This window comes from Aedes albopictus, chromosome 3 (assembly GCF_035046485.1).
Source record: "Aedes albopictus strain Foshan chromosome 3, AalbF5, whole genome shotgun sequence".
Lineage (NCBI taxonomy): Eukaryota > Metazoa > Arthropoda > Insecta > Diptera > Culicidae > Aedes > Aedes albopictus.
The window spans coordinates 320384878-320397482 of NC_085138.1; the positions used below are offsets into that span (position 1 = coordinate 320384878).

Below are 12605 nucleotides of genomic sequence, written 5' to 3' on the forward strand. Positions count from 1 at the left end.
GTTTAGCAACAGTACGTGTGGTCCTCGCGGTGGCTGTACGGTATTGTGTCCATGTACATCAAATGGATGTGAAGACGGTCTTTCTCCATGGCAACTAAAAGAAGAGCTATACATGGAGGTACCGGATGGAGTCAGATCAGCACCAGGGACCGTGTGCAAGCTGCTGAAGTCCATTTACGGACTCAAGCAATCTCCACGGTGCTAGAATGAAAAATTCAACGCGGTGTTGCTGATACTCGGATTTTCAAGGTCGAGAAGAGATTATTGTCTGTATACTTCCACCAACAAGGATGATGAAGTCTACTTGGTGTTGTATGTGAATGATATGATATGATCTGCTGATCGTTGGAAGAAACATCCGAACCATTGAAAAGCTGAAGCAACAACTATCTCGTGAGTTTGAAATGTCGGACTGTGGCGAGGCGAGATTCTTCCTGGGCCTGCAGATGGACTACGACCGCAGAAGAGGGATTCTGAAGCTTTCTCAGGAGAACAGCACTCAGAAGATTCTGAATAAATTCAAAATGACGGACTACAATGCGACGAAAACGGACTGCAATTGAGCCAATCCGGACATAGAACTCAAGAGCCTCACAGAGAGCAGGTAGGAAGCGTGGTGTACCAGTGATGTGTTCGACCTGTCCTCAGCTTCCCTGTGAGCTACTTTGGCCGTTACCAGTGGGACCCGGTGGACCATCATTGGCAGGCCCTGAAGCGCGTTGTAAGATACCTGTAGGGTACTACCAAATTTGGCTTGCTCTACTAGCGTAATGAGTCCTCGTCACCACTAACCGGATTTGTGGATGCGAATTGGGCGTCCGATCAAGAGGACCGAAAGTCTGTAACAGGCTTTGTCTCCAAGGTGTTTGGATCAACCGTATCGTGTGCAAGCAGAAAACAGGTAACTGTATCTACTTCGTCGAGTGAAGCGGAATACGTGGCCCTCAGCGCCGCTGTCGATGAAGTGATTTGGTTGGGCGGGCTCCTGAATGATCTAAACTGTAACTCGAAGAGAGAACCAATCCCAATCCCAAGAATATGAAAAACAAGGTCGCGAAGCGATGGAAGATATGTACCGCACTGTACAAAACACGGAAGTTCCACCAGAAGCTGAACCGCTCGCGTAGAGGCTTTGTGCGAGCGAGCACGAGATTGCGACAGCATTACGATGAGCACCTCCATGGCGACGTTGCAAGCACCGAAGGTAGCGTGGTAACAGATCTAGGAGCACGTGCGCAGGACGAAAGACTTCCAGCCCCTAACCTCCAAGATATTAAGCAGGAGGTTGGGCGGTTGAAAACAACAAAGCCGCGGATCAACTACCAAGCGAACTTCTAGAATACAGTGGAGAAGCACTGATGAGAGCACTACACTGGTTCATTACCAAGATTTGAGAGGAGGAAGTACTATCGGAGGAATGGATGGAAGGTATCGTGTGTCCCATCTACAAAAAGGGCGACAAGTTGGATTGTGGGACCTACCGCTCGATCACACTACTGCGCGCTGCCTACAAGATACTCTTTCAAATGTTATGCCGCCATCTATCATCGATTGCAAGAGAGTACGTGGAGCAATATCAGACTGGATTCATGGGTGAACGTGTTACAACAGACCACATGTTTGCCATCCGCCAGTTGTTGCAGAAATGCCGTGAATACAACGTGCCCACACATCATTTGTTCGCGTATCGTGCTAGGTGGGTCGATCAAGTGAAGGACGATTTGCGGACCATCCACAGAGAGCGGGGCTGGAGACGTACAGCCATAGACCGAGTCGAATGGAGGAAACTCCTACGTACAGCAGAAGACACACAGATCTTAGTATGACCGGTTACGCTTATGCGTTAGTGTTCTCTTCTAGGATAAGGATCCTATTCCTCATCCCACCCTTTAATCCTTTTCCTCTCCCTCAGGTAGAAGATGAATAGGCTCATGCTCATTAGCGTGGTTCAAAAAATCGGTTTTGCTCCACACCGCTTATTCTATTCCTAACTAGATTATATGCCCTCTCACAAAATATGAGCTCATTTGGTTAAAAATTGAAACTGCACAAGCCCGCTAAAGTTTGTATGGGAATTACTATGGGAAAACGATGTTTTTCATTCAATCAACCGTAGCATCCTCCAGCTTCCCTGCAGGCAACATTGCTGCATATGGCGCCAAAGATAGCACACTGAAATCATGGCTACTATGTTCCACTGCAGAATGCAGTGATGCCCACCGAATAGTTAAACCATCATGAGTAAAGATTTCGATTCTGGATAAAAATCGGTAACTAATTAATGAGGCGTCCGATTTGAATGCGGTCTTCGGCAAAGTTGTAGCTGATAGAGTAGCCTAGGATTACCAAGGGTCGACTAACCCACTAGGGCACTTGGGGAAATTCTACGGTTGATTGAATGAAAAACATCGTTTTCCCATAGTAATTCCCATACAAACTTTGACGGGCTTGTGCAGTCTCAATTTTCAACCAAATGAGCTCAAGTTTTGTGAGAAGGCATATAATCTGGTTAGGAATCGAATAAGCGGTGTGGAGCAAAAACGATTTTTTGAACCACGCTAATGCTCATGGCGATGGCACGAATTTCCCAAATGGAGAAGAACATGCCTCTGAAGCCTACTATTATCTGATGTGCATTGAAGTACATCCGAATCTTTTTATTTTTTGCACGGGTCGATTTTTATCCATACCTCCGTAAATTTTCAAGAAATTCACATAAAAATTTGTACACAAAGAGACTCCGTCAGTACTATCCGTCGTTCAAAATTGACTGAGTTATGGTAGAAAAACCACCCGTGCAAAAAAAAAGAATCGGTTGTAATACATGAATGGTGTTTCGGACTAAAACGATTTATTTCCTAGTGTAAAATGTGAAAAGACATAACTTTATTTTTCCCATTCTCTCTAACAAACTCTATGGTTTGTTCATTCTTTTAAGTTTCGTTCGTCTCATTCTGGAAACGCAGCTTTACACAAGCTTTCAACAGTAGAAAGTTATACATAAAAAATCGACTGCCGAAGCTCTGCTTCTGGACAAATCGTCGATACACAGGTTTCGTCTTCCGGTTCCGCCGTCCAAAAATATATTACAAAAATGTTGCTCGAATAGGATCGACGTCCACTTGTGGAGCTGGATGCGACCAACTTCCTTTTCCGGGATAGACTCGTCGAAGACGGTAGTAAGGTGGTGTTTCGTGCAAGTTTTAGTAAAAGTGGATGTGTGTGTGTGTCGGTGTGTTTGGTGTGGTTCGATTGCGGTGTGAGGATTAGGAATTACACTTTTTATAGGTAGTTGGGGTTCACGGCTAAGCTGAGTGGTTTTATCGACCCGTTTCGACGTCTCGGCGGTGATTTTGTGAAACCATTGCCACGGGCGGATTGGAAGCTCCCGTCTGCTGGGAGAGGGTCGTTTGCTCTTCACCTTCCGCCTGGGCGGCCTCCATCTCCAGAATCTTCTGGTGTTGTTCTGAAAGATTGTGAAGTTGAGGTTTAATTATGATTCTAGATATATGGAGGATCTTTGGTTACTCACTTGCCAACCGTACCATGATGGTTCCCCACCAGATGGCCCAACCCCAGCCGACGACGCAGAAGATGATGGTGAAGCACTGCGACACGCCCACTATACAGTTGATGATGAACGATCCAATGCGACCCTTGATCGAGTCATGCTGAGAAAACCGTGGCTTTCCAATGCACAGGCACAGCGCTCCGGACAGGATGGTCCCCGAGCCGGGTATCACAACGTTGAGTATCTGAGGAATTGATAATGGAGATTAGTTCTTCAACGTGGTCTTGAGATATTTAGTCCTTACCAAACAAAAGTAAGCCAAACAAATTGGAAGTACAGGAATAGCGCCTCGCATCATGGAGGAGTGCTCCACCAGAGACATGTCAATTTTCGGCCGGAGATCCTGAAATAACAACCAAAGTCATGCCTTCAAACAATTACTAATGCGAGTTATGGACCCATACCTCTGGTGGTATCGTCGGAGCTATACTCTGCTTCTTGCTGAAGTTACTCGTTCTCCGACTGCCATTGTCGCCCTTCTTCGGACAGCACATGATGCAACAACTCAGACAATTGAAACTGTAAATGAATAGAACACCTATATCAACCATTCAAGGTCCCTCACCACTAGACCTTAACCCATTACCTCGACTTGACCTTCGGCTTCGGTTTCTTGGGCTTCTCCTCCTTCTTCGGTCGCGTGCGCTTGCAGCAGAAGCAACACTTGACCGTTTCCATCTCGGCCGGTTCGGACTGCATCTTGTGGCGTTGTACCGCTTTGCTTCCTCCGTTCTTCCGAAATCGGCTACAGCACAGCAGTCGGCTCCAGCAGGACCGGCATCGGGAGGTCTTCTCTTCCGGTTCGCTGTCGATCGATGACCGGGGCTGTGGATGAAAGGGTGAATAAGGAATGATTGTTAGGGAATTTCATTACTCAAGCAACACTTTGATGACCAAATTGCCTTCAAGAGGTTTTGAGAACCGTCATAAAACCAAGTTGGTGTTATTCTTGCTTTATAATGGCGTTTATAACCTTGAATCTACTTCACTTTGTGACACAAAAACGGCAAGGCTGCTGGAAAGGACGAGATTCCGGTCGAACTTCTGAAGCACGACATCAATCAATGTACCAGGTTATTGTGAATCTGAGAGGATGCAGAAATGCCCACCAATTGTTTGGATGGCCTCATATGCCCAATCTACAAGAGCGAGCATAGACTAGTGTGTGCCAATTACAGATGGATTACCCTTTTGGGGCCCATATAGCCGAGGCGGTAAACGCACGGGTATTCAGCATGACCATGCTGAGGGTGACGGGTTCGATTCCCGGTCGGTCCAGGATCTTTTCGTAAAGGAAATTTCCTTGACTTCCTTGGGCATAGAGTATCTTCGTGCCTGCCACACGATATACACATGCAAAATGGTCATTGGCAGAGGAAGCTCTCAGTTAATAACTGTGGAAGTGCTCATAGAACACTAAGCTGAGAAGCAGGCTTTGTCCCAGTGAGGACGTTACGCCAAGAAGAAGAAGAAGAAGACCCTTTTAACTTAGGCGTATTAAATACTGTTGTGTGCCTTGTTCAACAGACTGAGAGCTCTTGAGGAGTCCTTTGTCGGAGAATGCCAGGATGGTTTTCGTGAGGTCCGATCAACGCCGGATCAAATCTTGTACCGACTTTTCGAACCCTCTAAACAGAATACCCTCTTCGAATGAGTGTAATCAGTTTCGTACCTTTTAATTCCGCCCTAATTGCTTATCCTTTGACAGATACGCGTATTTCGACTACCACTTGTAATCTTCCTCAATGTTACTTGTCCGGATCAAATGTTCAGCATGCGGATGATTTTAGGCAAATTTCGGGATTATAACTTGCAGACTCACCATCTGTTCGTTGATTTTGAAGCAAGGTACGATTCAGAGAAAATAAATGAGTTTTGGCAGATAATGTCATAACATGGTTTTCCGGCGAAACTAAGAGCCGATGCACACGGGCGGCGCGTGCACGCAGCGTGAATCAACGCGCGTCGCCGCAGCGGTCCTGTGGGGCATGCGTTGACATTGCGTGACGCACACGGTGCGGCGCGGTTGCGGTGCGGTAGCGTTGCGTTCTCGTGTGCATCCTCCCATTTGATTGTGTGTAACTCAGGACGCACTTGCGTGCACGCTGCGTTGACGCGCCGCCCGTGTGCATCGGCTCTAATAAGGCTGACATGCGCAACGCTAAATGCTCGATTGGTTGGATCAAAATCAAACCACAAACAAACAGACGTAACACTTAAGATTCATTTTTATTTTTTTAACATTTTTTGATTCAAATCATAGTCACGATCTACATGTTCGCCCAATGTTAAAACGACTGAGTATGCCAACCATCAACTAGGTGGCGGTAGTGCGAAAACATTAAACTCGAACAAAAACGATGCGAGCGCCACGGATGACCAGTTAGCCTTCGCGATACGGATGGTACTGATACGTGAAGCCAGCTGGAGTGCCGCCGTGGACCTGCTGAAGGAAAAATCGTTGCAGCCGATCTCAAGATGCGAGCGCTGGTGACAATTTTCCTCAGCTTGGAAAGCTATAACTATGTAGTCTGATTCAGAATGCAACCGATGCAGCTGAAGCTTGGAAGAAGCTGGTCGAAGTTTTTCAAGCCTCTGGCTTGACCCGGAAGATTGGACTCCTACGCAAACTCACTTCGATCTGGCTCGTGAACTGTTCAAGCGTTTAAGACTACGTCAATGAGTTGATGTGTACCAGCCACAAGCTATCGACGATTGGATTCAAGGTGGATGACTCCTGGCTGGTGGCGCTGTTGCTGATGAGATTGCCGGAATATTACGAGCTCATGATCAAGGGCTTGGAGGCTTCTGAATTAGAACTAACGTCGGATGCGGTCAAAGCGAAGATCCTACAAGATGTCAAAATGGAAAAAGGTCTGAAGACATGTAGCGATGACGGAGCTTTTTACACACGCGGGACGGAGCGAAGCACGTATCCGGGTAAGTCAAAAAGGTCAGTGAAGAAGTCGAAAACAGGGAAGGCGTGTTTCAATTGCGGAAAACAAGGGCATTTCGCTGCCAAATGCACGGAGCGCGTCAAGTCTAAATCGAAAGGGCTTGTGCAGCATCTTCGGAGACATTGAAAACGACGCGTGTTATTTCGACTCGGGAGCAACGTGCCACATGGTGCGAGCAAATAAAGGATTCACCGATGAGAAGATTCTGGAGCACAACGTAGGAACAGACAACAACGCTAGCATGAAAGATGTGGCAAGCGGTGCCGTTGGCCTGCGTAGTGAATATGGCTTGATTAATGTCCACGGTGTGTTGAAGATCCCAGACTTGGCAACGAACCTGTTATATCGGTACCATGTGCAAACGAGTCCACACCGTTGTTTTCTTGGCAGATAAGTGCGCAGTTCTAGACGAGGATGTCCAACTGGTAGTTTCTGGAGGTGAGGAAGGTGGACTTTACTGACTGGCCCAGCCGGAAAGGACGTGTCCAGGCAAGTATAGTGATTACATTAGTTACGGTTCCTTTTCTGGTATATTCTTTCCTCCCAGCTATCTCTTACATCGATTGTCGGTGGTGCTATGGAGGACAACCCCCAAACCTATGACGAGGTCATGCGGCGACCTGATCGGGACCTGTGGATCCAAGCGATGAAGGAAGAAATCTCTTCGTTGGGCAAGAATCGAACATGGACGTTGATCGAGCTTCCCGAATGACGTAGGGCAATTCGTAACAAGCGAGGTTCCGATGGAAGCATACAGCGGTACAAGGCAAGACTGGTGTGGTGGTCAAAGGCTGCTCGCAGAAACCCGGCGATGACTACGAAGAGGTGTATTCTCCGGTGCTCCGATATACGCGACGTTTCGTTATCTCATGGCGTTGGCGGTGAAGTTTGACCTCGATGTGGACCAGATGGACGTGGTAGGTAACTGCAACTTTCTTGCAGAGCGAACTTGGTGATGACGATTGGACATGATTCAACCGGAAGGATTCGATCAGATGAATGGGAAGGTGTGCAGGCTCCCCAGAGAGCTGTACGGCCTCAAATAGTTAATCATAATTGAATTTTATTGGCTTTTCTCGGTGAACTTAATATGCTTATTAAGTTCACCGAGAAAAGCCAATAAAATTCAATTATGATAAAGATTAAACCTAGAAAGTAAACTCAAATAGTTAAGCCGCGTATGGAACGAGAAACTGGACGCCGTGTTACGAGGATTTGGACTGCAACGATCGTTGGTAGACACTTGTTTGTATTGGATCATCGATGGAGACAAGATTCTGTTTGTTGCGTTAGAATGTGTAATAAGGAGAGCGGGGATAAACACGAGTGGGACGATTTTCACGAAGTCCGTTCAGCTGCTTGGTTTCGCTGATGATATTGATATTATTGCTCGTAAATTTGAGACGATGGCGGAAACGTACATCGGACTAAAGAGTGAAGCCAGACGAATCGGATTAGTCATTAATGTGTCGAAGACAAAGTACATGATGACAAAGGGCGCCAGGGAGGAATCTCCGCGCCCGCCACCCCGACTTTATATCGACGGTGATGAAATCGAGTCGGTTGAAGAATTCGTGTACTTGGGCTCACTGGTGACCGCCGACAACGACACCAGCAGAGAAATTCAGAGGCGCATTGTGGCAGGAAATCGTGCTTACTTTGGACTCCCCAGAAATCTACGATCGAATAAAGCTCGCCGTAACACGAAGTTAACTATCTACAAAACGCTGATTAGACCGGTCGTCCTCTATGGGCACGAAACATGGACCCTACGTGCAGAGGACCAACGCGCCCTTGGAGTTTTCGAACGGAAGGTGTTGTGTACCATCTACGGCGGAGTGCAGATGGAAGACGGGACTTGAAGAAGGCGAATGAACCACGAGCTGCATCAGCTGCTGAGAAAACCAACCATCGTCCATACCGCGAAAATCGGGAGGCTACGGTGGACGGGTCACGTCATCAGGATGTCGGATAGCAACCCGACTAAAATGGATCTCGAGAGTCATCCGACAGGTACAAGAAGACGTGGAGCGCAGCGAGCTAGGTGGGTCGACCAAGTGGAGGACGATCTGCGGACCCTACGCAGAGTGCGGAACTGGAGACAAATAGCCATGGACCGAGTGGAATGGAGACGGCTACTATGTACAGCAGAGGCCACCCCGGCCTTAGCCTGATCGGTAAGGTAAGTAAACCAGTTTCAGAGGCAATGGAGATGCGGAAAGTACCACGCGCAGACATTACGTATGCAGTAAACGCCGTAAGCCAATTTTCTGCCAACCCTGGTAGACAGCACTGGGATGCAGTCAAGCGTATCATCCGATATGTGAAAGGGACGTCTAAGAAAAAGCTGGTACACACGAAGGACGAAAGTGGAGGATTGAGGAGGAAACCCTGATGATTGAAGATCCACGTCTGGCTACCTGTTAACCATGCAAGGGGCGGCGATATCCTGGAGCGTCAAGAAGCAGCCAACAGTACTTCTTTCGTCGTGCGAGGCGAAATACATGTCGCTCTCGCAGGCATTTCAAGAAGCTATGTGGTGGAGGAACCTGCGATCGGAGTTCACGGAAGTTCCAGCGATTTCCATCTACTTCGATAATCATTCTGCAATAAGCATTGCAAGGAATGGACCCTACAATCCTAGGACGAAGTACGTGAGCATTCATTACCCGTTTGTTCATGAGTCCTGTTGGCGCGCCAAGTACGGTTGGTAACCCTATCAATAACTTAGCGCAAATAATAGGTCTGTATACCCGGATAAAAACTAACCATAGGGTGTTTGGTGAAAACCATACCTGCACCATACAGTGTACCAGCTACAATAATGTATATTCCCGGGTAGAGGTGAATAACAAACCAATAACTAAAGAATAACATATTTTGTCATCATATCTAAATTTGCAATTCTTTAGTTTTTTATGAAAAGCTCAGAATGACACATGAATAACAAAGTATGCTATCATTGTAAAACTTGTAATTGACGAGTTATTATTAAATAGTATAATAACATAATAAAAGCAAACGTTACTATCACACTATCCTGCCACAATATCAGAACAATAACATATTTTACCATCATATTAAAATATGTTATTATCTTGACATTGTTTTTGCTATTATTTTGTTATTACAATGGCAAAATCAGTTATTCTTTAGTTGTTATGTCATAGAAATTTAGTTTTTATTTTTGTTATTTTAACTCTTATTTCAAACAAACTAATAGCAAATTTTGCCATTCAAACATTCTATTTTAATGGTAAATTTTGCCCTTCATTTGCCATTTCGCTCTACCCGGGTTGTAATGAAATGGTTCACTAAAAGCTTCGCACATTGTAGCTACTATACATTTACATTCGATTTTTATGTAACAATATATTATACTGTTTTTCTTACGTTTGAACCATTTACTTTTCCGAAACATTATTTTTCCGTGCATTTTTAATTATTTATTCAGTTTTAGATTTTTTCCGGGCTTTGTTTTGTTGATGTTTGTGACTTTTTTTGATGCAAAGGAAAGGAAAGGAAAAAAGTGAATAAGTTGAAACATCAATTTAAAGTCAATAAAATGTTTAAATAAGTAGTAAACCAGATGTCTTAAGAACTGCAGATCCAAGAGATATGGCGGGCTAGGTATGTAGAGTGCGATGAGAGGAATACGATTGACGAACTTTATCTTTGACGTAAAGCCATCTTTATCATATGGACTAGACTGAATACTTAAAGAAATTCTAATATAGGTTCGTCTGTGGGTTCGCTTTTTAACCTAACTTATACTTGAATCGAACTTGACAGTTTTCTCATGAGTTGTTATGTATTTCCCCGTGTATTTCAAGCTTTAGTCAAACTGGAGCCTCAATATTGCAATAACGATTAATCACACTGTAATGATACTTATTAGACCGGGTCAACATGGTCATTTTTCCGGAACAAAGTTTTTTCGATGCCTTTCAACGTCCCAAACAGCTGTGCAAAATTTGGGCGCGATCGGTTGCGTCCCCACATTCCGCATTGCGTTTGAAATTTGTATGGAGTTTTATATGGGAATACCTACATTTTTGCGTTTTCATAATGTTATGCTTAAATTTGTCTTGAACTATGTAACAAATGATGTTGAAGTATAGCCTAGGGGGTGCTGATCAACTTTGCCGAAGAGAGTAAGGTGCTAGAGCGACTCTGAAAAAAGTTATTAATTTTCAAAGTTAGATATTGTCGCGCTTATCTTAGATTCTCAACAAGTTGCGTTCGAAACGCGCAGCATCAGATCGCGCCAGACCGCGCACGTATGATTTACACACGGTGTGCACCTTGGCTAAAACTGTTTTTGCAGCCGCCGGGTGGGAGCTGTCATGGATAATCAGCCGCCGCATACAAATCAAACGGGGCGCAATCTTTTCGCGATAAACGACGGCTGGTTGAGATCATCAGCATCTGAGTGATTAAGCTGGGATGCACAATATCTCCGCGCAACTACTGAAAATCATTTTTGCTGCCAACACTGCTGGTGCTTCAAATGATCACTCTATTTTGTATGGGAAAACGGCTTTGGTGCATTTTTATTGTCCGATACTGTACGTTCAACCGAACAGACCGTCTTTCATTAACGAGACAAAAGACAGGCTTCGCTATCCCATTTTATGTTATTTCCCACACTGAAAATATTCTACACGTTCGAGCCATATGTTTCACACATGAATTTTCACCACTTGGGAAACATCTGAATTTAACGTGTCAAACCAGTCATAAACCTACTTTTCGAAATCATGTGTAAAACACGGCATTATGAACGTCAAATTTCTTAGAATATTAGTATCAGGCACCCAGCTGTGGGTCCCTGTTCACCAAAAAATGAAGTATGCTAAGACATACTTACCGCGAGCGAGTTCGGTGATGTACATTAAGTTATAGGCGAACCATTTCCATTATCGATACATAAACATACTTTCAAACACGATAAAATCATGTGTAAAAGACAGTGGTTCAAAACCTCAACTATTCAACATCTGATTCAAAGGAAATACACGTTAATATAGCGTGCTGTTTTGAACGATACATTAACGTGTAAAAGAACATGGATGAGGCGTGTCGATTATTTTCAGTGCATAGATGTACACTATATTAGTAGAAGACTTGGTTTTTAAATAGATTAGGGATCGGGATGTGCGCGCACGCACGTCCCGGCTACCAAAAATTGCGCAAACGAGTTATCCACATGAGGGATAATCGCAGGGGTCAACCCAACCGAAGTGCAATGGAAGGGTCTCACCCTGGGGGAACCGCCTTCGTGATCACGGTAACCCCTATGCCAGGTAAGTATGCTTAGCTGAGCGCTCGCCCATCCACGACAGTGTCAGCGGACGCGCTACGCTAGTGATGGTTCGTGGGTAGTGAAACATGAAAGTGAACTAGTGAAGAGAAGAATAAGTTGAGTAGGAACTTTTTCTTGTCTTCTTCTCAGATTTTGGAACAAAAAGAAGGAGAGCGAGTGCGAGAGACATTTCGATGAAGCAAGCATGCGGCGGTTGTGTGGTGTATAATGGTGTGGTAAAACGATGAGTAAGCTTTTGCTGTGCTTACGCGTAGTGCTTTATCCAGTGTGGTATATTTCATTCAGTTGGAATTCTTGTTGTGATTCACTGCAGAGCTTTTATGCTATTGGAATTTAGATTTATTAAATATATACACCGAGAAAAATTTCTACTCAATGACTGAGTTGGTCTTACTTAGAAATCGAAAAATCCTTTGTTTTCTTACTTAGATCTACAGAATGAGTTGTATAAAAATCTAACCTCTGCATCTCGAAAATGGAAACAAGATGCTTCTTTGATATATGACTAGATATAATAAAACGTAATGGTATACAGAATGTATACAGAATCGCACACGTTGAGTCTTGCTAATAAATTCTGGCTTCTCCCAACAGGAATTGTATGGTGTTGAATGGCAAAATTTTATAAAAGAATAAAAATCTTATTGGAATTTCACGCTGTGTGAAGTGAAGCATTTCACTAACGAGAAGAGAAGAAAACTTACCCAAAGCTAGCATAGCCAATCGCTACGATGGGCCATCGCTAGCGTAG

The 12605-nt window shown here is 44.8% G+C and overlaps 1 protein-coding gene and 1 non-coding gene across 2 annotated transcripts in view; both read right to left on the bottom strand.

Moving 5' to 3' along the window:
- Positions 1–2864: 2864 nt before the first annotated feature.
- Positions 2865–12605, bottom strand: part of LOC115262720 (protein stum) — a 204190-nt gene continuing 194449 nt past the window's right edge. Inside the window, exons 6-10 of the mRNA XM_062842740.1 lie at positions 4158–4396; positions 3976–4090; positions 3816–3914; positions 3533–3755; positions 2865–3466 (exon numbers count right to left, since the gene is read on the bottom strand). Coding sequence (XP_062698724.1) covers positions 3321–3466; positions 3533–3755; positions 3816–3914; positions 3976–4090; positions 4158–4396 — 822 coding nt within the window. The 3' untranslated portion in view covers positions 2865–3320. The remainder of the gene's footprint in view (positions 3467–3532; positions 3756–3815; positions 3915–3975; positions 4091–4157; positions 4397–12605) is intronic.
- Positions 11679–11842, bottom strand: LOC115262836 (U1 spliceosomal RNA). The gene has a single exon (XR_003895472.2). It is a non-coding gene; the product is annotated as a U1 spliceosomal RNA (small nuclear RNA).